General features: G+C 31.0%; 1 protein-coding gene across 1 annotated transcript; it reads left to right on the top strand.

The window, feature by feature from the left end:
- Window positions 1-1,843: 1,843 nt before the first annotated feature.
- On the top strand, window positions 1,844-22,803 carry LOC113398646 (neuroendocrine convertase 1-like). The gene is made up of 15 exons (XM_026637499.2): window positions 1,844-2,155; window positions 11,914-12,015; window positions 15,455-15,649; window positions 15,804-15,950; window positions 17,452-17,553; window positions 17,864-17,981; window positions 19,423-19,541; window positions 19,792-19,871; window positions 20,225-20,357; window positions 20,497-20,597; window positions 20,800-20,892; window positions 20,968-21,090; window positions 21,722-21,885; window positions 22,190-22,323; window positions 22,415-22,803. Exons 1-15 carry the CDS (start codon window positions 1,940-1,942, stop codon window positions 22,694-22,696), a joined length of 2,109 nt encoding a protein of 702 aa, XP_026493284.2. The 5' UTR covers window positions 1,844-1,939; the 3' UTR covers window positions 22,697-22,803.
- Window positions 22,804-23,144: the final 341 nt, after the last annotated feature.

Genomic DNA, 23,144 nt, shown 5'->3' with positions numbered 1-23,144 from the left:
TAATAAGTACGTATTCTTTATAATATGCAAAAGCAAAAGCCACACCTAACATGCCTTTAGCTTGAAGGCATGTGTTTGGACGTTGGAGGCTGGCAACTGACTTAAGCCTGTTGCAGATATCTATTGGCGGTGGTAGTTACTTTCCTCTTCGTTTGCTACATATATCGTTTGTCTCCTACCAAAACATGGCAGCCTAGTAAAATACCACACCCCTATTAACTCACCAAGGAGGGCCGAGCAATAGTGTCACCCAAAGGACAATACTATTCCATCAGTCATTCACCATATCCGGAAAGCATTCGCAAGATTACCTACCAACCATGTCTAGGATTAATCACGAGTAGATGACCCACCCCCCAATTTGCACCCCAAGAATCTCTTATTTAATTCTAACTTTCACGAGGATTTTAACACTGCCTATTCCCTGACTTTAAACAGGTTCTAAGAATTAGTCCACAGAAAAACCTAATAATAAGGGCACGAACCGGGCTTGAACCTAGGACTTCTGGATCAGGGGGATTATCGCCATCAGATCAACGTGAACAGTTAAGAAAGTTCGATAGGGTTTTGTGTTCTAACTATTAAGCATAGTTCCATTATTTCCTTTGCATTATTTAACGGCTGAACAGTTTTGATAAAATTTAGTATGTCAGGGTTTTAGACACAAAACGAACTTTTTATTACAAGTCACGAGGCTGTTAAAAAAGTCTGTTAGACCTTCTTTTGAAGACAAGGTTTAGAGTTTATTCCATCATGCTGCCCCAATGCGGTTTGGTAGGACACATGTAGCACAATTACATCCGATGTTTGCTGGTTACATTACATCATTTTCAAGTACGAGATCATAATAAATATAAATTAATCGTGATAATTCAATTAAGCGGTGCTTGTACTTGTATTGCCCTTGCTTAGGTTTGAATTTTTCTAGTGTTTTGAAGATAAACTACATTTTTAAATATAATCTCTATAATAAAAACAATTATGTATTACAGTTTCTATTGTCATCAGCAACTATAACAAACACATGTATAGAAGCTTCAGTTCAATCGGAACTGATTTAAACTCACTCGTACTAATAGGTTAGATTGAACAAAAGCTTATAAAAGCATATTTGTTTAGAGTGATGGTAAGTAATACTAATATAATAATATTTACGAATATTTACCTAATTGTTTTTACGTGATGGTAGGTTTTGTCTGAGTTAGTACAGCTCATTCAGCACACATTATACCGCCAACGAAAATACTTCGTCGTCCTTCCCGTTTCAAGGGATATAACATCTTAGTACCCAAGGTAGGTGGCGCATTGGCGTTGGAAGGTTAGCATGGGATACTGTGCCAATTTCAATAGGGAATAGAGACGTTCCATCAGGTGGCCTATGTGCCTAAAGGTAAATTCAAAAAAATATAGACATTGGAACTATATAAATCTTGGCTTCAGTCTTGAACTGCTATTGCTGTTATTGTTAAATTTCTATAATATTCTAAACAATTACAGATAATAAAGTGGTTTTGATATTCTACATATCAGATATTGCTAGTGTATCTTTCCATTATTTTGAAAATCAAAATTATAGGATTAGATGTACACAAAAATATTTGTCATGATAATTTTCATTCATTAAAGTAGCATTAATGTCTTCGTTTATATTGCGTACGATATATAAAGTAAATTTAAAAACTATCTATTCAGTAATTAAAATAGAAAACTACGAATATTTTATTTAAATAACTCGTTAAGTACCTAAATTATGAAGATTAATGATCTGATAATATAGTTAAGCTTTATAGTATTTGTTGTTAACGAAAACGTCCATTCATACGCTTCACTTGACCGCGTCGCATCGCGTCCATTGTTAAAAACCGCGCTCTGGAAAAAACTATATTAGACGATTTTGTTTATAATTTGTTAAGATAGTTTAAATGATAAAAAATCAATAATGTTAATTTTACGTAGTTTATATTTATTTTCATTCATACTTCCGTTAATCGTTTCGTCTTCGAATTCCAAATCTTCGTTACCAGGATATCATAACTTGCACGATGGCAAAGAAACTTCTACGAACTTTGTCAATGATTGGACGGTGGAAGTGGAAGGTGGTGAAGAGGTTGCTCAGCTGGTGGCCATGGAGTTAGGATACGAATACGCTGGCCCGGTGAGTGTCTGTGTTATTGAAAGTTGTAGTGACTGCTTGAAAATGTTTAAGTGCTTATAAATGTGAATAATGTTACCAATGTACGTGTGTTCGTATTTTACCAAAATATGATTAATTGTTGGTGGTCTGTATGTTTACCACAAAATGTATTGTAAAAAGTTCGGATGTTCCGTTGTTAGTTTAATAAACGAAAACGATCAATTATTTATAGACAAAATATAACATAATACTTTGTGGAAAGGGAAACATTAATAAATTATACACACACAATCACAAGGTATAAAATTATTCATAATTATATATTTTTTTTATGAATACGTTTGCATCAAAAATTGTATATTTACTAGTTAAAATTGTATCATTCGAATGCACGAACGCTGTTTCATGTGCACCTTTTGATGGGTAAAAAAAAAACGAGTTATAATTATTGTTTTTTTTTATTAAAAAGCCTTCTAGCTCTATTTCTATCAGATATTCAACAACATTGTACATGTTACCTTATAGTACAATAAATAGTTACATTATATTATATACTTTATAGTTCCAATGAAATCATTACTCATCATTTTTATTTTCTTGAAGGTTTTTATTTTTTATAGTTTTGATAACAAATGGAGTGGGGGGATAGAACTTATAAATTTTATGTAATTTATTAATAAACTCGAATCAAACAAAAATAAACAAATATTCGTCAAATTTCTTTGTTTATTTGTTTACAAAAACATGAAATTCACACATCTCACGAAGTCTAAATTTAATGCGAGTAAAACTGCGAGGCGCAATTACTTATATAATATTATTATAATCGTCTCGTATAACTTTTTTAGTTCTTCTCAGGTTCGAAGTATTTATTTCCGAACCGTTAAAAAAAATTAAAAATAATTAAACAAGCACTTTTATATATATTACACAAAAAGTTTATGAATTTAAATTTGTGACATGTGCCTCTTTAATTGTTATGGCAGGTTCCTATAATTAACAAATCATTATTGTATCCTAGAGGTGAACAGTATAAATGTCAAATAATATAAAAAATATGTATAAAATAGGTACGTATAAAGTAAGCTTAACGAAGATGGAGCTCAGGGGCACATCTATGTGTGTATAAATACGTACGATGTGACCATTCATTTGTAAATTGTAGGTTTCATCTGCTTGGTTTAATAATAATTAACGGTTTGGCCTACTATTGCTGCTTAAAAATTAATGTCCCGATTCAATATAAACAGTCTCCTTAACAAAACAGCTATATAAATTCAATTCACCTCTGTCCAACTGATAATGACGTCCTGATTAATTTTGTCAATGGTAGCCATTCTAAATGCATTAGTAGTGTGTAGTTAGTGCATAAGTCTGTTCGTAAACATAAACGCACTATTTATTCACTTATTCTTATAATTCAACATAACCAGAAGGAATTCACAGGACCAATGGCATTAAATACCTTCCGGGAGTAATCAAGTTTCCAAGCTCTTGGCTACTTCTAACTACAGGTTGAGAATTTGTTTATAGAATACCTAATAACTTTTTACGGGCCCGATCTATATTTTGAATCCAGGTCCATGGAATCTACAAGTATTTTAAGTTAGATGCATCAACTAGGGTCAACGAAGCTTATTCAAAATTCTTCATCCATATATAATATTCATGCAAATAAAAGCAATTGAGGCTAGGCAGGACGATGGTATCACCATATATCACCACATCAGAGCTTTATGTTGGCCTAAACAATAAAAAATGTTTCAAATACATACATACATGAAGTATAGCTTACGTATTTCCAATATCAGAACGTGCTCTAGGTCATATTAATGGTCTTATAGGATCAGTACTGGCATTGTGTTAGTATTATTAAATTTTGAATTGTAAATAGTCAACCACTAATACTAATTAATATTTAATTTAATACTATTTAATATTTTATTTAATTTTCAAATAAAAAATAACTCGTTTTATTATTTGCGTATTTTTTTGGCTCGGGTTTTTGAGTATATTTATCCTATAATTGTCCTTAAAGTTTTTACTTATTTTTCTACTAATTACTCCAAAATAATCTAAAATTAATAACTTAAATATAGTAATTAATTTACACACGTTTCTAAACGTCTTATATACATAGAACATTCTGGATATATAAATTAATTAGACAATGTTAATATCTCGGAAGCTACCTTCTCAAGCAGCATGGCTACAGCGTTTACGAAGTAGAATTATTTAAAACAATATTAATTAACATTATAATTTATGAATAATAAGTATTTTGTAATTTATATTAAAAGTATTATATATATTTGTATTTACCAAACATAAATTAACGGAAAATCTGTTCAGTACTTTTTGCACGTCTGTTTGTCGATCTTTTGACTAACTTTAGTAGTAACAATAAAAAGAGAGTTAAAAGTACAAAAAAGTTTCTTTAAGTTTTTAATAATAATTATGACCACTGAGAAAACCTTCATGTCGAACCTACCCTAAACACAACATTTGGTGCTTTCTTGGGTATGTAAAACTAAAAAATAATGAAAGAAGAAAAAGTTATGAAAGAAAATTTGTTATGAAACATACAAACTTACCATTATGGAAAAAAATAATCAAATGAACAAATCTTATTTTATAAGTGCTTTCAAATACGTTTTAATACAAACAACACAACACACAAACAGCCTGTAAATTTCCCACTGCTGGGCTAAGGCCTCCTCTCCCTTTGAGGAGAAGGTATGGAGCATATTCCACCACGCTGCTCCAATGCGGATTGGTGGAATACACATGTGGCAGAATTTCGTTGAAATTAGACACATGCAGGTTTCCTCACGATGTTTTCCTTCACCACCGAGCACGAGATTAATTATAAACACAAATTAAGCACATGAAAATTCGGTGGTGCCTGCCTGGGTTTGAACCCGAAATCATCGGTTAAGATGCACGCGTTCTAACCACTGGGCCATCTCGGCTCTACCTTAATAATATTCATTTAAACAAAACTAAAAGTACAATGATATCTGTAGTACGATTCTGTAAGAATTCAATTCGTATCTCACTTGCCAAATGTTGACAAACGACTTACGGTGATACTTCATTTTCATACGTATATCCTTTAAATTTTATGTTTATAGTCAATGTCGCTTATCGTGTTCTGAAACTTAACGCTCTTGTTTTGAGATGAGTTTCGAGTTTCTTCTTACAGAATAGCTCTACTGAACGTTTTATCTAGGTTGGCTTGTTTTTCACCTGTTTCATAGTAACGCAATTGAAATTTATAAGTACTTTTCGGATAGCGACAAATAATTTACTGGAATGGAAATTTTGGAGAAGATTCGTTACACTAGTTCCAAAAGACGCGCCCTGGATGTATACCCTTATGCCTCTTAATCTTCCAATCACAGTTGTAATTGGACGCCGAACCTTTCTTAATTCAAGTAATTTAATTTTCTTTATAAATATTTTAAATTTAAGTGAAATGACTAATTGAAAAACATATATTTGTGTTTATTTTAGAATTATATAAATCAGTAGTAGGCTGACGGACTAATGTGCCAGCTGATGGTAAGTGGTTACCATCGCCCATAGACAAAGGCGCTGTAAAAAATATTAACCATTCCTTAAATCACCAATGCGCCACCAACTTTGGGAACTAAGATGTAATTAATGTCCCTTGTGCCTGTAGTTACACTGGCTCACTCACTCTTAAAACCGGAGTACAATAACACTAAGTATTGCTGCTTGGCGGTAGAATATGTAATCAGTGGTAGGTACCCGGATGGGATTGCACAAAGCCATGGTGGTAGCACCAAGTAAATACGCTTGGCTCGAAACTTTAGCTTTAGGAGAGAAGCCTTAGCGTAGCAGTGGGACATTTGAATGTGTATGTGTGTGGCTATTATTTAAAATATTTAAGCTTTTAAATAGAATTACAAAGTTTGTTTTTATCTTAAATTTATCTATATATCTTGATTACTATTGAATCTGAGAGCTTTGTTCAAACCCATTTGGGTTGGTACCACCTTCTCATCAGATATTCTACCACCAAACAGCAATACGCAGTATTGTTGTGGTATGGATTGAAGTGTGAATAAGTCAGTGTAACTGCTGGCTGAAGAGACATAACATCTTATCTCCCAAGGTAGGTGGCGGATTGGTTTCATGATAGGAATAGTTAATATTTTTCACACAGCTAGGTTTATCCGTACGTCTACGTATAAAATAAAAAAAAAAACGAGTTTATCAAAAAGGGAAAAGTGGCAGAATATTATCAGCCACTACAAATGATAAATAAACCACGCAGGGTTCAAAAATATGTCGAGATATATTAAATCAAAGTGATGACGCCGATGATACTTCGAGTGGTTGTCAAGTGCCTGATATTGGTACCCTTATCAACGTTATCTAAATAAACATAAGCTGGATTTTGTCATGAATTAATTGACTGCTTCATTGGCCCAGTGACTAGCATTTAAGGCCGATTGAGATGCTAGATTCAAACCCAGGGTCGGCTAATAAATTTATTGGGTTTATTTTGAGTAGTTGAAAAATTCTTAGTAGCAGCCCACGGTCTGGTTTTTCTTGTCAGTAGGTTTATAGCCTTTTGTATTATTGTTATAAGTCAAATGTAGACGAATTGTAAAAGGCAATTATTGTTCTCAATATAATGGGCCCGTTTCAGTCAATTTATAAACACGCCACCTCAATATAACTTAAAGGATTATAAAATTATGAATATTTGGTATAAATACATAAATGGCAAAATATATAAGATGTTTAGTCGTAACGATGTCATAGCTATGGCAGCTTGATAGATGGCGCTGTTATCGAGTTATTACCTAACTCTATGTTGTATCAAGAAAAAAAACCTAATTTATATTTTAAAATATTGACGATTTTATTTTTTTATTTATCTATCTAGTATATTAAATTTATCTATGTAGGTGGCGCTTTGGTCGACTTATTACAATAAAGTAAAATAGGCAAGCTACGTCTATGAAACAGATATGCATTGTGTTAATTTAATGCGAGTGAAACAGCGTGCTAAAGCTAGTCCTTATCTAGAATGTAGAAAATAACAACTATGAGATAAGTAGGAGTTGCAGGCTTATCCATTTGACTTTAATAAAGAAAGAAAATCTGTTCTTTTCAATGCCTTCTAAATGTCGTTTCAACGTCTACCGTCTATGCTACGAGTAAGTCTTCAGTATCGACAGCGATAATCGAGACAAATACTCCGTGTTAGCTAAACCATTTGTCTCAATTCGATCTGCCAATCACGGATGACCTTATTTGTATGCAAATGAGCTTAAAACGATTACAATGTGTAATTACGTACTTTTATTATTGTAAATAAGCAAAAAACATCATCAGTTAGAAATTTAAATATTTTAAAAAACCAAAATGTTTTAATGAAGAACGAGTAACGTTTATTAGTATTTATAAAGGTCATATGTCATTCATAGGAAATAAAATAAAATATATATTTTTTCTTATTATACTTAAATATTTATCAGTTGTGTAGTGTGGTTTCACTGATTTAAAGCGTTAAAGATGGCTGTGTTGTTTGCCCAAACTAAACCACTCAAGGGAGAATGTGAGTGCGGGGGGTGGCTAAACCGCAAACCACATGTGCCCGACTGATTTTTTATCTGCTATCATTGTACCAGGATTTCATGACGTTTGTGGAGTTGTTTTAATGTAGTTTTTGCATTTAGTATATTTATTTATACATTGACGTCATCCGTAAGTAATCGTTTGATTGAAATTAAAGTTAGATAATACATTTCACTTAAGTAAGTACAATTATTATTAATTTATTATCCTAATAAGAGGTTGTATAGTCGAAAGAATAGAAAGTATGTATTTGATGCAATTAAATAAATAAAAATAATACTTCAAGTTAAATCACATAAAAGTCACATACATAAACTATAAACTCTTAAAAGAGACATGTATCTATCTGGACGTCTCCGCCCACGTAGCGTCTTGAAAAAAAAGCTCTTAACGCTTAATTAGATTTACGTCATAGAGTTCAACGCACAAACGCCAACCTAGATTTTCACTAAACGTTTTGTAATGTTAAAATTATTAATACTTTATTAATTTAGATTGTATTGTTTATCTATTTTACAAGAAAAGAAATGTAAATTTTTTTAGCAAGTTCGTTTTTTTGATAAATTATAACCTTTTAATTATATTCCATGTTACACATATAGTGGAAATTAAAATTTGAGGATATAATCAGTTAAATAACTAATACTATATACATATTTTAAAGAATAAAGACCACTTTTGTGACTTAGTTTCAATTCTCCCAACTAGATGGCGTTAAGCGTTGGTTGGTGTCAATCGTTGTGACGTAACTAGAGAAACTCTATTTTCACGAAAACTGAATTTCAGGCGGCGCTAACCGTAGATTCAGCGTCGCTTGTACTAGGTTAGCATAACAAAATAAGAGACTGTTTTCAGCGTTACAGCGAATAGACTATTTATGAATGAGGCGTGGCCTAAAGTCTATTTTCGTGGATGCTCCCTGTTACTTTCGGATTGGACGTCTTTATAAAAAATGTTTTTTGTATATCCCGTGATGAGTGAGCAATGAAACGTATTTCCGTAGAAGTAAATTAATGTGGAATGCATCATCCATGTTTTGTTTAACTGCAGTTTATTATAATTGATTTATGTGAAAATCGACTTTTAAGGTTCTGATTGGGTTTCTAACACAGAAATAATAACTAATTTTTATAATCACATTATGCTATTTATTATATGTTTTTATTTAAAAAATATATATCTTTATATAACGATACTAGGTGTATCGTATTTAAAACTATCATAAATAAAAAAAAATAATTCGTAAACACAAATTTCATAAGCATGAATTTATGAATGAAAAATATCAATACCATAAAATAAAACACTTCGCAAAATAAAACTCGTTTCTAAAGTAAGAAGCAAACATCACTTACTTATACTGTGTTTTACTAGGTTAACAGAAATCGAGAAATGGTTTACGTATTTTAAAGAAAAATTTCACTTTGTAATAGGCCATCATGAACGCCGATGAACGTTTATTAACGTTCTGTAAAATATATCAACTCGATTTTGAAAAATGGCCCATAATACACCGGCACGACGATTTGCGTTACGAAAGAAACATATACTAACTTTAACAAATTACACATTATTATTATTATTCTCTTTTTTTATTTTATTTACTTTTAAATTCAAATTTAGATTTTCCTGATTTTTATTTTTAACATTTCGTAATAAGATTAAAGCATTTAGCTTTTAAACTTGACTTTCATGAAATAATTGTTTTGGACCCGATTTTATTTCAATTCCAGCCCAATACATATTTACATGCGTAACATTCTGGTGCAAAAAGCTTCACTTCTGTTTCGTATAAGGGCAGTGCCCTACTACTAACTCTATTTTTGTTGCATAAATTTTCTGAACCGATAGAATAAAATTACTATTTTTTAAAGGCTGGGCAAGCAATTGAATGATTCCAATTCCTTAAATTGATTGAATTTCTTAAAGGTCAGCAACGAAGCTGAAAGACCCCTGGCGTTGCAGGTTTTTATCCAAAGAGAAAATTCTTAATCAATGGATTTAGCATATAAACAATCCTTGAATATTCTCCATGGATTTTAAAAATAACGTTATTTTGGTAAAGAATAATTAACACGCTTTTTGATAAAAACGTTAAAAATGACCGATAGTAAAACTAATACCAACTATTTAGCTATTTACGTTGAAGTTTTTATTGTTTTCGTCTTTTATTTTTCGGAAATGACACCAACATGCACTGACGGCTCACCTGACATTTTAAAAACAATATAATATATTTAGTGATAACAAAACTATTTATTTAAAAAGATAACCTTGGGAACGTTACAGTTTTTTTTAAGTAAAATGAAAATAAAAAATAAATCTTTTAAAATAAATAAATAGATATGTGCTTACACACGCCTCAAGTCTTTGGGACAAATGTAAGGTATTCCAGTTGTGTTGTTAACAAAGAGGCATAAAAATATAATATAATAGATTTTTTCTAGAGTGAGATGTGAATATAATATCCGACTTTTCTAGTAACGAATCATTTTCTTCCATCGTGTAAAACTGCATTTTTATTCATACGCTCATTTGTTACGGAGTACTCGGTATAAGTTTATGTAAATTTTGATGATAAACATTTATTTTATTGAATATGTATGTATGATAGATTGTTTATTGATATCTTCATAAGTAATAATTATATGTACATATATGATGCACATTTGACTTTATTGAATCACACTCCTTTTTTATAAATATTTTGATGCATAAGCATACGTTAAAATCAATAAGAAAACTATAACAGGCATAATAACCAGTATAAACATTAACATGTCTACAGTTCTGTTTATGGTCGTAGGTAACAACCCTTGCGAACTACACGTACACCAACCCCATGGACTTATGTGTGTATGCGTGTAGCATGTGTGCGGGATACCTCTTGTGTCTCTCTGCTGTCCTAGTAGATACGTGACTGTAGAAACTCACATGGCTCCATGGACGTGACACATAGTATCCACACACGTGCGTGGCCCCATTCTGTTTACTCACATAACGTATGTGAAGGTTTTTTCATAAATGTGAAAAATGAAAATGTAATTAGTTGCGTACTAGATATTGAAATCTGTGATTTGTAAACTAATTATGAAAGAACGAAGCGTCATTTATTTTTTAATCACATTATTAAAAAATAACTCGGAAGTTAAACAAAAGAGTTAATTAATAATAACTATTGATAAAGTTAGGTTATTTACATTGATATCTGTTTCTTTCTAGATATCTGTTTCTTATCTGATGTGTGGACAATTTTTATGAATATCTAGTGAGATATGAAACATAAATAACCTACGCATAACGTTCCACATGTTGGCATGTGTAACTGTTGATATGCTTATACTTCATGCGTTCCTGGTACAAACGTGGGTCGGGGACATCATATGACGCCATCCATTTGAATGTGACATGTGACATAATTAGTACGTTGCGTAGTGTGTTATAAGTTCGAGAGTTCTTATAAATCAGACTATTTCAGTATCATCATCGGTCTGATAACGATTAAATAATAATATACGATAGACTAATTCTAATTTTCAAAGAAGTTTTGCAAATAAATAACATATTTTAATTTAAATACATTAAAAGTGTTGTGTGAAGAATAAATAGATTACACATATTACCAATAAAATAAAATAAATTGATAACATTAGTTCTCCTTGATTTTATATACACAATTTATAATTTACTTCAAACTTAATTATTAATATTTTTTTCTGTATCAAATTAAAAAATATAAATAATAAAAAGTAATAAAAAAATTATCCAGTGCTCCGCCTACATACCATTGTTTTCTGCTTTAAATACTAGGGACTTAGTACCATATAGGAGGACATTTTATGCAATAGGGATGAGGATTATACGATCATTCTTCCGTCACCACTCAATTAATTGCCTTCACAATCTATTTTTTCTATCTACTGAACTTTTTAGACCTTAACGAAAGTTTATAGGTATTAAAACACCATTATTACGAATTTTGATTAATATAAACAATTGTAAAAGTGAAACTGAAAACATACTCTATTTAAAATTGATATGCTAAAAATAAATTAAAAGTCATCTAAATAGACGCTCGACTTAGCTTATTTATATATATTTTAATGATAATCGCAAACACTATACGCCACATTAATTCAAGAAAGGTTAATATTTGTTTTCAGATACTTGACTTCCCTAACTTTTATGCATTTCGTCCATATGAGCGAAGCATACAGCGACGCACCCCTGTTGAGCACACATCCATACTACACAAGGATAGGAGGGTAAGCTAGTCGTGACACTTCTTAGTTCTTATAACGTCCTGGTAACTTTTAGCTGCAATACACGTGGTGTGTGCGGCCTGGCCTACTTACTTACTTACGCATTACATATTACGATATATATATTGTATGGATAAGAGAATTAATGAGTTATTTTGATGGAAATGCCCCTTTTCCATAATTGTATATAAAAACATCGTTAGCAAAAATACATATCATATGACTTTCTTGTGGCATGACTGAATATTCATATTTGTATTAAGAACTATTTTAAAAACGTGTGTAATAAAAATGTATGCAAATGATAAAAAAAAATTAATATTATAATTAAGAATATTATTTACTTTTATATTTCGAACCAATAATAAATCGATCGTTAATTTTTTTAATCGACTTATGACCTATGCGAAGATTTTATTATTTATGAAAAAATAATAAGTAGTTTTAGCAGGCTTTTAAAAAAATTAAATTAAATATCTCAACACTCACTGGTAGCGTTCATTGATAATGTGTTTGCAGTATGTAAATCCGTTAAATTAAATAGTTTTCGAAAATGCCGGCAATGCATTTTATTTTATTATATTACAAATTTTTACTTTTATCATAATTTATTACTTTTCATATATTTTATTTAAATATATTAGGGTTTAGATCGTCTTAAAAGTTTGAAAACACTTGTATCAGAAGGAATAGCTACTAACAATAAAAAGATCCAAATCTTATGACAATTAATGGATAAACGTCAACGATCAAGTCGGCTTACTAAGAGACCGAATCAAAGCACCCCACCATAATATAATGAGGATATAATCTGGATAGTTACAAAGCAGGTTTACAGGTAGTAAATATTTTCGATTTCCTACATTAACTTTCAACTTTACAATACATAAGATTTATCAACCATTTTATAAATTTGTTTGCGTTTATCAATTTTATTCTCAGGTTAAATAGATAAAAGAATATGTTTAGATTGAATACTAGTGGTAGCCTTATATTTAATTTATTGATGTAATGTGATAATTAAATTGTGCTTATAAGAGCATAGATACTTTTATAAAACGAAGTAAAAAAACACTACAAATTTCCCATCTAAGTAGTTGTTCTGGACGCTTTATTTTATGAAATAGTATACATATACTACTGGATCGCACGTATTTGAGTAATTTGTTTTTTATTTCAATTAATAGATTAATTACTAAGCACAAGAATATATTTAATAAAAAAATCAAAAGACCAAAGAATAAGCCCACAATGATCAGCGATCGATCTGCGTGCAAGATCTTATCTAAGTAATATTTTACATTTAATTTCTAAGCTGAGTGTAAACTTTTTATCGGTCAGTCAACTGATTAGCAGGTAACCAGGCGCAAGTAATCGATCACTTAATCTTTCAACATCAATCTTAGCCCTATTAAAATGGGCTAGCAAGGACAAGAAACAAGATTTTGTTAGAGCGTGCAAAAAACAACCCATTTTGAACAAAACCAGACCAATTAAGAAAGCTAATATTTCACACCTACACAACCCAAAGCAAAATCGCATAAAATGGTATCGTAAAATACAAGAATTAATATAAAAAGAATTGTGGTAAGCCCAATGCAAACAGATTGTATTGCTTTCGTAAAAAATATGAACAGCAGAGATGTGAGAGATCTTTAATGAAAAAAAGAGATAATGTCTTATCTGTGATAGTACCACAGATTAAAGCAATTAAAGCACATTTTTATAGTTGTTTTGATTAATAGGAAACCAGGAAAAACCAACCAAAGCACACGAGTGCTATTTAACCATTTAAAAGCTGATTGATAAATATATTGAATAAGGCTATAAAAGATTATTCTACTACCAGTAAGAGTCTAGAAAGGAAAGTCGTAAGATATCTTCAAAATATCTGTCTGGTCATAGCAATTTTACAACATATTTTGAGCGCAGCTGAAGATATAAGCCATGATAATTTATAACGATAAAATGTAAACTATATAATGATGATATAACTTGGATATGACATTGACGTCCGATACAAATGGACGGATGTGATTATTGTAGTTACTTTCATTAAAGCAACCTTGCAAATGTGTATTTTTGTCCTTGCAAGATGGCATAATGTTTCAGAGTGGATATTAGTGGATAGATAGTTTTGTGCCTGGCCAGGCCCTCCCTCCCCGGGTGTATCAACAGCTAGTATGAGTTAGTTATTGTGTTTCGTAATTAAAACGTTTTTTTTTTTTCAAAAAATAAGATAAATATGAATAAAAATGAATAAAAATGACCGATAGTAAAACTGTGATTGTCTTTTTATATCGAAAAAGGAAAGAAGACAACAAAAGAATTTCATATTCCATACGATTTGCTAATTAATAACTTAATTATATCGTGTACTAGTTATTAGTAGAGTAGACGTTTGATAGATTTGATTGAGATTAGTATGAGTAGATTAGTAGAGTTCTTGACTAGCATGTTTTTATACAACACAATTCCATTTGACTTATATTATTACTTGAATCGTACTCGTTTTAGCCGTCGAAGTTCAAAACGCCTATTTTGTAAATGTGTAATGAATATTATTGAATATTATTCAAGCTCTCGAACAATGATATCGCGTCCGTTCGATGTCAATTGTTAATTTGGCTTTTGTCCTCTTGTGGTTGGAATAGACTAGAAGGTCCGTGTTTTAGAGGTAAAGAGGTCAGTAAATCAATGGTTGCCAGATTACTACTAAAATTAATAAATTCCTACATAGTCCACTGGTGGTGCTTATAATAATGATTACTGCCAGTTTCTCTTAATATGTTTATATAATAGTATAATAATCACATGTATACGAAAATAATTAACTAAACAATAAAAATAACGTGAGTGAGTGAGTGAAAAAGTATTTAGGTTCAGTATAGCCCCATCCATCCATTGCATTTCTAATTGAGATATATAGTTGAGGTTTTATCTGAAATATTCGGAAATTTTTAAAGCATTTCTTTTTATTAAACAAACTGTATAAATAAATTAATAAAATGCGGAGTTCATTTATTTTTTATTAATTATATAGAATCTTTATGCATTATGTTTAAATAATATTTGATAGAATTAATCAATTAATCAAAATTGATTTATTCTAAGCTTTTTCAAGCACCTTTGAATCGTAATTTACGGAACTGAGTTAAATGTACAGCTACCACCGGTTTGTAATCGGAATGTAGATTGTAGAAAAAAGTCAGAAGTAACACTCCCCCCAAGTTTTAAAATACAAAAACACATAAATTATCTTCTGAAATTAGCGCGTTCAAATTAGTACAAGATGGGATGTTAATTTCTGCATGAGATTCATTTTACTATGATTTAAATTTTTAATGTGATGTAAATATATTAAAGAAGGTCAATTAAAAAAAATACGTTTAAATTATTCTGATTACGATCTTAAGTCAATAAATGTACAATTTCAATACAGATTCGATGGGCTGAGCAGCTGTATATAAAGAGTCGGTTTAAGCGTTATCCACTACCCGACCCGGAAAAGATGTTACATCGGGTAAAAAGAATAGACGAAGGTACTAGGTACTCAGAACTTGATGCAGGTGGCCGTGATCTGCGTCGACACAATCGCATATTCAACGACGAATTGTGGAGCTACGAATGGTATTTGGTATGAACATTATCTCTATAACAACTATATTAGTAAATTTGAAAGATATGAAGAGCATATAAGCTAAAATAAAGCAGTGTTCGAATTTAAATTTATAATAATATTTATCATTATTTATTTATACACGTTTTTTTTTTTCATTTTGTTATAATAGCAAGACACACGAAATGACCCAAGCCTACCTCGGCTGGATTTAAATGTTTTACCTGTTTACGGAATGGGATATAACGGACAAGGCGTGCGTGTCTCTATACTTGATGACGGAGTAGAGCACAATCATACCGATTTACGCGACAACTACGTGAGTTTCATGCTATCCTAGTGTTTCCAATAAAGATGGTGGAAGTTTCCGTTGTAAAAAGACGTAACATTAAAACTAACTAAGATTTTCTTCCATTTATTCCCCTCAATGTAATATAGATATATAATATTTCACGCACCTTTAAAAATAAACGTGTGAACGTTTTATCTTATAAAACAAAATTTAAAAAAAAATGTGTATTAGTGCTAAATTATTTTATTTAATTATGGTGTAGGTAGGATATTTTTAGTAAAAAGATGTTATAAGAACATTACGTACGACTTTCCAACCAGTGTCTTCTAATCTTACTGCCTTTATATATCTTCTTCGATTTATGCTGTCCTAGTGCTCTTTGAGAAGTTGATCCGTGAGTTAAAAAGCAACAAAAATCCATAAACTAACGAACCAACTCTAACTCTTCAATGCTTGTGTGGTTTGAATTTATTTAAAAAAAGATCTAATCCTAATCAAAACGAAAAATGCGAGGTAATTTTAAGTTATTTCATGATTATTTTGTTTTTTTTTTTTATTTTATATCTATCTGGCTTAGGCTTCTTTATACATTTAATTTGCTGATTACCTAAATAATTATGAAATATTCAATATAACTTTTACGTCGTGTTTCTTGCCCACAAAATCTTAATATGTTATCAGTTTAGTGTGCCTTGTGAGACAGACAATAATATTGTTAATAGTCTGGGAGGTGGAATTAAAAGTTCAAGTTCTAAAAATTTCATGCTGTTTGACAATTATTTTAAAAAAAGGTACAATCGGATAAGCTTCGGTATCAACTCTTACAGTAGCGGTGGGTCATCAAAAACTGTAAAATGTAACCAAAATTAAATTAAATATATATAACGATGAAAACATTTTTTTTACAACTACAACTACACACTGGAAGGGATTGTTATTTAAAGAATTAATAATCGAAGAAAAAAAATAAAAACAGTGTTTCTTTTATAACAAAAATATATTATATCACAGTAGATACATATATGCGCTACGCACAGTCGGAGGGCATAAGGGGCGTTATGCCGTTAGCTATCAAGGTTTCGAGTTGGTCTTACCCCCTAGTTGTGCCATTAGATGTTTCATATAAAAAACTTGTTACCTCATATCTAATACATATATTATAATGAATGTTATTTATATAGTCAATTATTACAAAAAATACTGTTTAGCATTCCTACTACGACTGCGGTGACATATTATTCGCCTTACTAATCTCATTTAAAATAATAATTAATAAAATTTAGAAGAATTAAAATGATCTATATCATGAAACAACGCAATCTCTCAGACTAATAGGGCTACGTCATGTCGCTGTCCGTATCGCAAGAGGTATCTCTTTGGTGCGCCTAAAGTCCTGGTAACTTCGCGGCCGATACAACGATTGGACGCATTGACGCGTCGCTTGTACAAAGATTAACGAGACTAACGCCATCTGTGTAAAATAGTACGAACTCAATAAAGTAATATGAACTAATCTGAACTATTTTAGGATCCAGAGATTAGTTGGGATTCTAATGATGGAGATTCCGACCCATTTCCTAGATATGATGAAAAAAACAGCAACTCACACGGAACAAGATGTGCTGGGGAGGTTAATATTATAATTTATGTGGACAGATGAATGTAATAAAGTTATTCTATTTTTATTCAACACTCTAATAGAGTGAATAATATATTTATAAGTTATTAAGTGTGTCTGTATTTGTTGAAAAAATGCGTAATTTGATAACAACAAAACAACAAAAGTTAGATATTTCATAGGGAAAGTAATTGATTAATTTATATCAAGGTTTATTTAAAACAAAGGATTCCGATAACAATAAGTGCATAAAATTTAGTTAAGTGGACCCATTTGTTTCTGTATAATAGAAGTTAAATTGGACATAATTTGAATTTCATAGATAGTCATGACCGCCAACAATAAGAAGTGCGGCGTGGGCGTAGCATGGGGAGCAAAAGTAGGCGGAGTTCGGATGCTTGATGGACGAATAACAGATCGCATTGAAGGTGAAGCAATAGGTGAGGACTCTATCAGAGTTATGCATGCCTGGTAGATTTGATCGCCATGTTGAGCTCAAAATGTCATATCTTTGAAGTTCGTTTGTTGGTGTGGTTGGTTTGTTTGTCTGTTCCTTAAAATCCTTCTCTGTTCTTTACTATCCTCATCATAAAAATACAAAATAAACTTTCATCATTCATTCTTACTTTTTCTTGGAAAGTCACGAGATAATTATTAATTATATTTTTTTATTTTTATATCTGTTTACTACTTACTGTCCGTATCCAAAATATAAATTGGTTTACAATGAAAACCTTTAATTTTCAATTTCAACCAATTATTAAAATAACCTGTGTACCAAGCATTTGTACCTATATCGTAAACCGTAAGGATACGCCACAAGCCAGTCGCTCATTCATAATGGTGAACGATAAATCTCCTAACATGTTGTGGTTTCCTAGTAGTAAGACTAAAATGTGACGTAACATCAAAACATCGTCGAAGCAAAAAAAAAAAGAAAAAAAACACGGGTGGATTTTCTATTCTAACGTTTGTGTTTTTACAAAGATAAGTTCCGCCTTGATTATTTGATTAACAGCTAATTATATATTGTTCAGTTCTCTGTCGCTGTCTTTCTGCCTGTCCATCCTTTTACGATCAATTTCACAGTATTTGTTTTATATGAACTAATATTTATAAATATTAACATTTATCAAAGTTACTTTTATTTATTTTTAGGCACTCCTGTATACATTTAATTAAGAAGGTTATGTTAAAATAGCGGTTTGAAAAATATAAATAGCCCAAGGATGAAAAAAAGGGTGGGGCAACTATTTTTGATAAACTTTACATTTTATAAATTTGTTTATGTACATTGACCAATTTTATTTAAAATACGAGATTGTTGTCTGTATGGGGTCTTGCAAAATTATGTTACCCATAATATTTTATTAGAAAAACGTGTGAATTGTGGATGTCATTAATTTATACTGATGTTATAAATGTGGAAGTGTATCACTGTCAGTCTGTCAGTAGGCCTTTCACGGCCACTCCACTTGACGGAATTTTATGAAATCGATATAAAGTAAGCTTGAACTCCCAAGGAAGGACTGACGACCAACCTCTAAAACAAGAGCAAAGCCTGCGCGCAGGTGACAACTAGTATATAATAAAAACGAATATACAATAAAAAAACTACAGAGAATTGAACAGTTTCTCGTTGGAAAATAAAAACAATCGTGTTTATCCTTTTTCCCCTATGAGTGACGACGACTTTCGAGTTAATTTTCGATAGATTTTACTAGGAAATCATATACGTTATATGTAAAGGGCTATATATATAGTGTAGTGTTAGATAAGATATTTATGTATATTGATAATAATTTATACATATATGTATTTATATACATATGTATAAATAAAAAAACTACTGACTTGTATTATTTTATATATCTGTTAAAGGATATGCGTGGGACAAGGTGGATATTTACAGTGCTTCATGGGGACCGAGTGATGATGGGAAAACTGTAGAAGGCCCAGGCCGCCTTGCTATCGAGGCTTTCAAACGCGGTATAGAAAAAGTAAATAAAAAGAATACCTTAAAAAGAAATATATAATAAAAACACGACTGCCCCGTTTGATTAAAAATGAAATGTGTAAAGATTAAAGAAACTCACATATATACATAAACAGTAAAAACATTACATTACTCAAATTATACTCCTTTTTGGGAGAGTCATACAAAAATAGATTATAATTTTAACTGACAGAGCTTATCTCTGTACCGTATCACAGTATATTTTGAAGATTGATTATTTTTCATACTCGCAGGGTCGAAAAGGTAAAGGCACTATTTTTGTGTGGGCTAATGGTAACGGCGGTGGTCATAACGATAACTGCAACTGTGATGGGTAAGCTACTATTTATTTGTTAAGATACTAAGCTATCTTATTATTATTTTTTTGTTATTTAACTTTTGTTTTTTTTTTTATAATAAAATGCTCTAATCTTGCTGACTTTTAATTATCGTATAATATTAAGGGTTAAATAAATTTGAGTTGACAATAATGTACCTACGTACTGTAGTAGATTCATTATTGTCAACCAAATACTAAAGTGTCGGTAAAAATAAACACACAAATATTATCTAAAATGTACACTATCAATTAGCGTTATAAATTAGGTGTTACAAAAACTAGTATATGTCATTACATATTATTATATATACTAGTAAAAAAGTAATAAATTTAATTTATTTTTGCAGTTACTCCTCAAGCATCTACACTATATCCATAGGAAGTGCTTCCCAGCAAGGCCTGTTTCCTTGGTATGGCGAGATTTGCTCTTCTACTCTAGCTACTGCATACTCTTCTGGTGCTTATAAAGATCAGAAAATTGTAAGTTGATCTTTAAACGCAATTGTGACGTCTGACATTTGTAATAAATACTATTTTGGCCTATTGCAATAAACGACACCATGTATCTTTATCATATAACGAAACATACAAATGTTAAAAAAGGACGGTTATATTTTAGGCAACCACTGACACAAAAGACTCATGTACACTAGGACACACAGGCACGTCAGCTGCAGCCCCATTGGCTGCCGGTATTATCGCTTTGGCACTACATGCAAAGTAAGTGAATCACGTCTCTTCGTTGTAAAATTAACTCTTTAATATTTATGCAGCCCTATTATTCTGATTTGTACGGTCTGTTTGTCGCAACTTTTCCCTCCCGCTAGAGGGCAAGTGGAGATACGAATAGCTTATACATAATACAAACACAAACTATTATTTAATTTTAAAATCTGATATTATCATAAACTTATTATTTCAGTCCAAATTTGACTTGGCGTGATGTCCAACATCTTATTGTATGGACTTCAGAATATGCTCCACTTTCTGAAAACCCTGGTTGGCAAGTTAATGGGTAAGCACATACAACTTGCTAAAAAGCAGCCTAACGTAAGCAACGATATTTATTTTTTTGTATTTTATTTTACAGTGTTGGGCTACGATATGATATTCGTTTTGGTTTCGGACTTTTAAACGCTGGAGCTCTTGTCAGTGCTGCATTAAATTGGACAACAGTTCCAAGCAAAGAAATATGCCGAATTAAAGCTTCTTCGTGAGTATGATACCTTAGTGAAATCTAGATTCATTTAATGTCAAAGTAGACAAGTTGCTTAATTGTTTTGGTTGGATGGTTTTTAACATGTTGCTGGTTGGTTGGTGAGTTACACATACTTTTAAGCATAGTGTATAATAGTCAGTAGTAGCTGGTGCCTATATAAAAAAGTTACAAAATAAGATATCTCTCTTGTTTATGAGTTCCTAGTAAAAGATTCGTTAAGTTTCGTCTGGCGGAATTCGCATTTCGCAATATCGATCGCGAATTAACTAACAACTACAGGGCTAGTTGCACGATTTCTGTTGATATGCGCAACTTTTAAAATTTTGGGTGTAGAAATAAAGATTGTTACTATTATAAAATCAAACGTGCGTGTTTTTTTGTTCGGTTCCAGATGTTATTCAAGACTCTGTGTAAAAGGGATGTCATATAGAATTATTCTTTTGGGAAAAAGAGATGCATGCTTAAAATAACTGTTCGAATGTATGTTTTCTTGGTAATGGAAACGTTTTCGTCGTCTATTGAGCGAGTAAAAAGAACCACAAACCAAGAAAACTTGTTTTGTTTTTTTTATACACAGCAGTTTTGATTGCTTCTTTATTATTATTAATTCTCTTTTAATTTCAAGGTCAAAGGAAAACCAAATGCTGGTGTTATCTCCTACAGAAACTGTGGATATAGCGATTGACGTAGCCGATTGTTTAGTCAACTATATAGAACATATCGAACTCATTATAAACATTCAATATACTCGGCGTGGTGCAGTTGAAATCTACCTAGTATCTCCACAAGGTATTTTAGTTACCTAGGACTTAAAGAATTCTAATAAGTTGTGTCGGTACTTATATTTTATAGAGTAGCTTTTATACGAGTCCCTTGTAATTTATGAATGCCTGGTTATTTGAAAGAACGTGACTTCTGAGAAATGTGGCGTTGCGTTTCCGCAAAGCGCAGGCCCTGACGTATGTTTTGTTAATTTTTGCTAATTTTTTACCTTTTTTATTTTCTTATACTAATCAATTATCCTTATAAACTTTTCTTCCGTGTTTATTAAAATTTACTATTTGAAATATAAATTATGTATTGTAATTTTAAGGTACAAAAGTTCAAATTCTTAGTCCTCGACCAAGAGACACATCAGATGCTGGCTTCGTTAACTGGCCATTGATTTCAGTATTTACTTGGGGAGAGAAGGCAAATGGTGTATGGAAAGTCATTATTCAGGACACGGTAAATTCGACATAGCGTTTGTTTTATTACGAAGTAAATTAAGAGAAATAAAATAAACACAGGGTTTTCAATTCATTTAATTATCTTCCAGACGAATGAATCAAATTCTGGTGAAGTCGGACCTATCAGTTTAATAATTCACGGTACTTCGGAGATGCCCAAGCATATGGTTAATGGTTTTAGAAAGTATAATAATGAATATCAACAAGAATTTGTAGATTACCTTGACAGTGGTGAGCAATACAACGACTATGTTGCACCGTTTATACCAGAACAACATAGCACTGAAGAGGTTATTCTTATAAATGACATTGATACGCTTAATGAAATAGAAAAAGAACTATTGAGAAATCGTCATCAACTAGAGGTGTGAATAATTTATTACAACAAATATCTAGTACGAGACTAAATAACCTCCTATCAATACCTGTTAACTTAGTGGCATTTTTATTTTATTAGCTATATATTTATATGTATAATATAAAAAGAACGAGCTCATCATATTTATTTTAGTTAGTAAATAAGTACATATCATCCTACTCGGTTGTATTATAATTATTTTATTTGTTTATCTAAAAAAAGAAAGTTTAATTTAATAAAGATATAAATAATATCTAGGCATAAACTTGTATAAAGATCACGTTAAACTTAGTAGCTCTTATAAAAATACTTATATTAGTTATCTTAATCAATACATTTTACAAAGTCTTGAAAAAATATATATATCATTAAGATTTATTATACATTCAATTTCTAATGATGTATATGTTTTATTATTATTTATTATTAGTGTTTATAAATTGGTTAAAATGTTCGTTTTC

This window comes from Vanessa tameamea, chromosome 14 (assembly GCF_037043105.1).
Source record: "Vanessa tameamea isolate UH-Manoa-2023 chromosome 14, ilVanTame1 primary haplotype, whole genome shotgun sequence".
In the NCBI taxonomy this organism is placed as follows: Eukaryota; Metazoa; Arthropoda; class Insecta; order Lepidoptera; family Nymphalidae; genus Vanessa; species Vanessa tameamea.
The sequence above is the reverse complement of the archived record's forward strand: the minus strand, read 5'-3'. Positions and strand labels throughout refer to the sequence as shown.

Bases quoted from the DNA above. Each gene is read 5' to 3' on its own strand.
- LOC113398646 (XM_026637499.2), top strand. From the start codon at position 1,940: ATGTTAATTTTACGTAGTTTATATTTATTTTCATTCATACTTCCGTTA. The intron at 19,872-20,224 runs GTAAGCTACTAT...TTATTTTTGCAG, and splicing joins GATAACTGCAACTGTGATGG to TTACTCCTCAAGCATCTACA. The intron at 21,886-22,189 runs GTATTTTAGTTA...TGTAATTTTAAG, and splicing joins CTACCTAGTATCTCCACAAG to GTACAAAAGTTCAAATTCTT.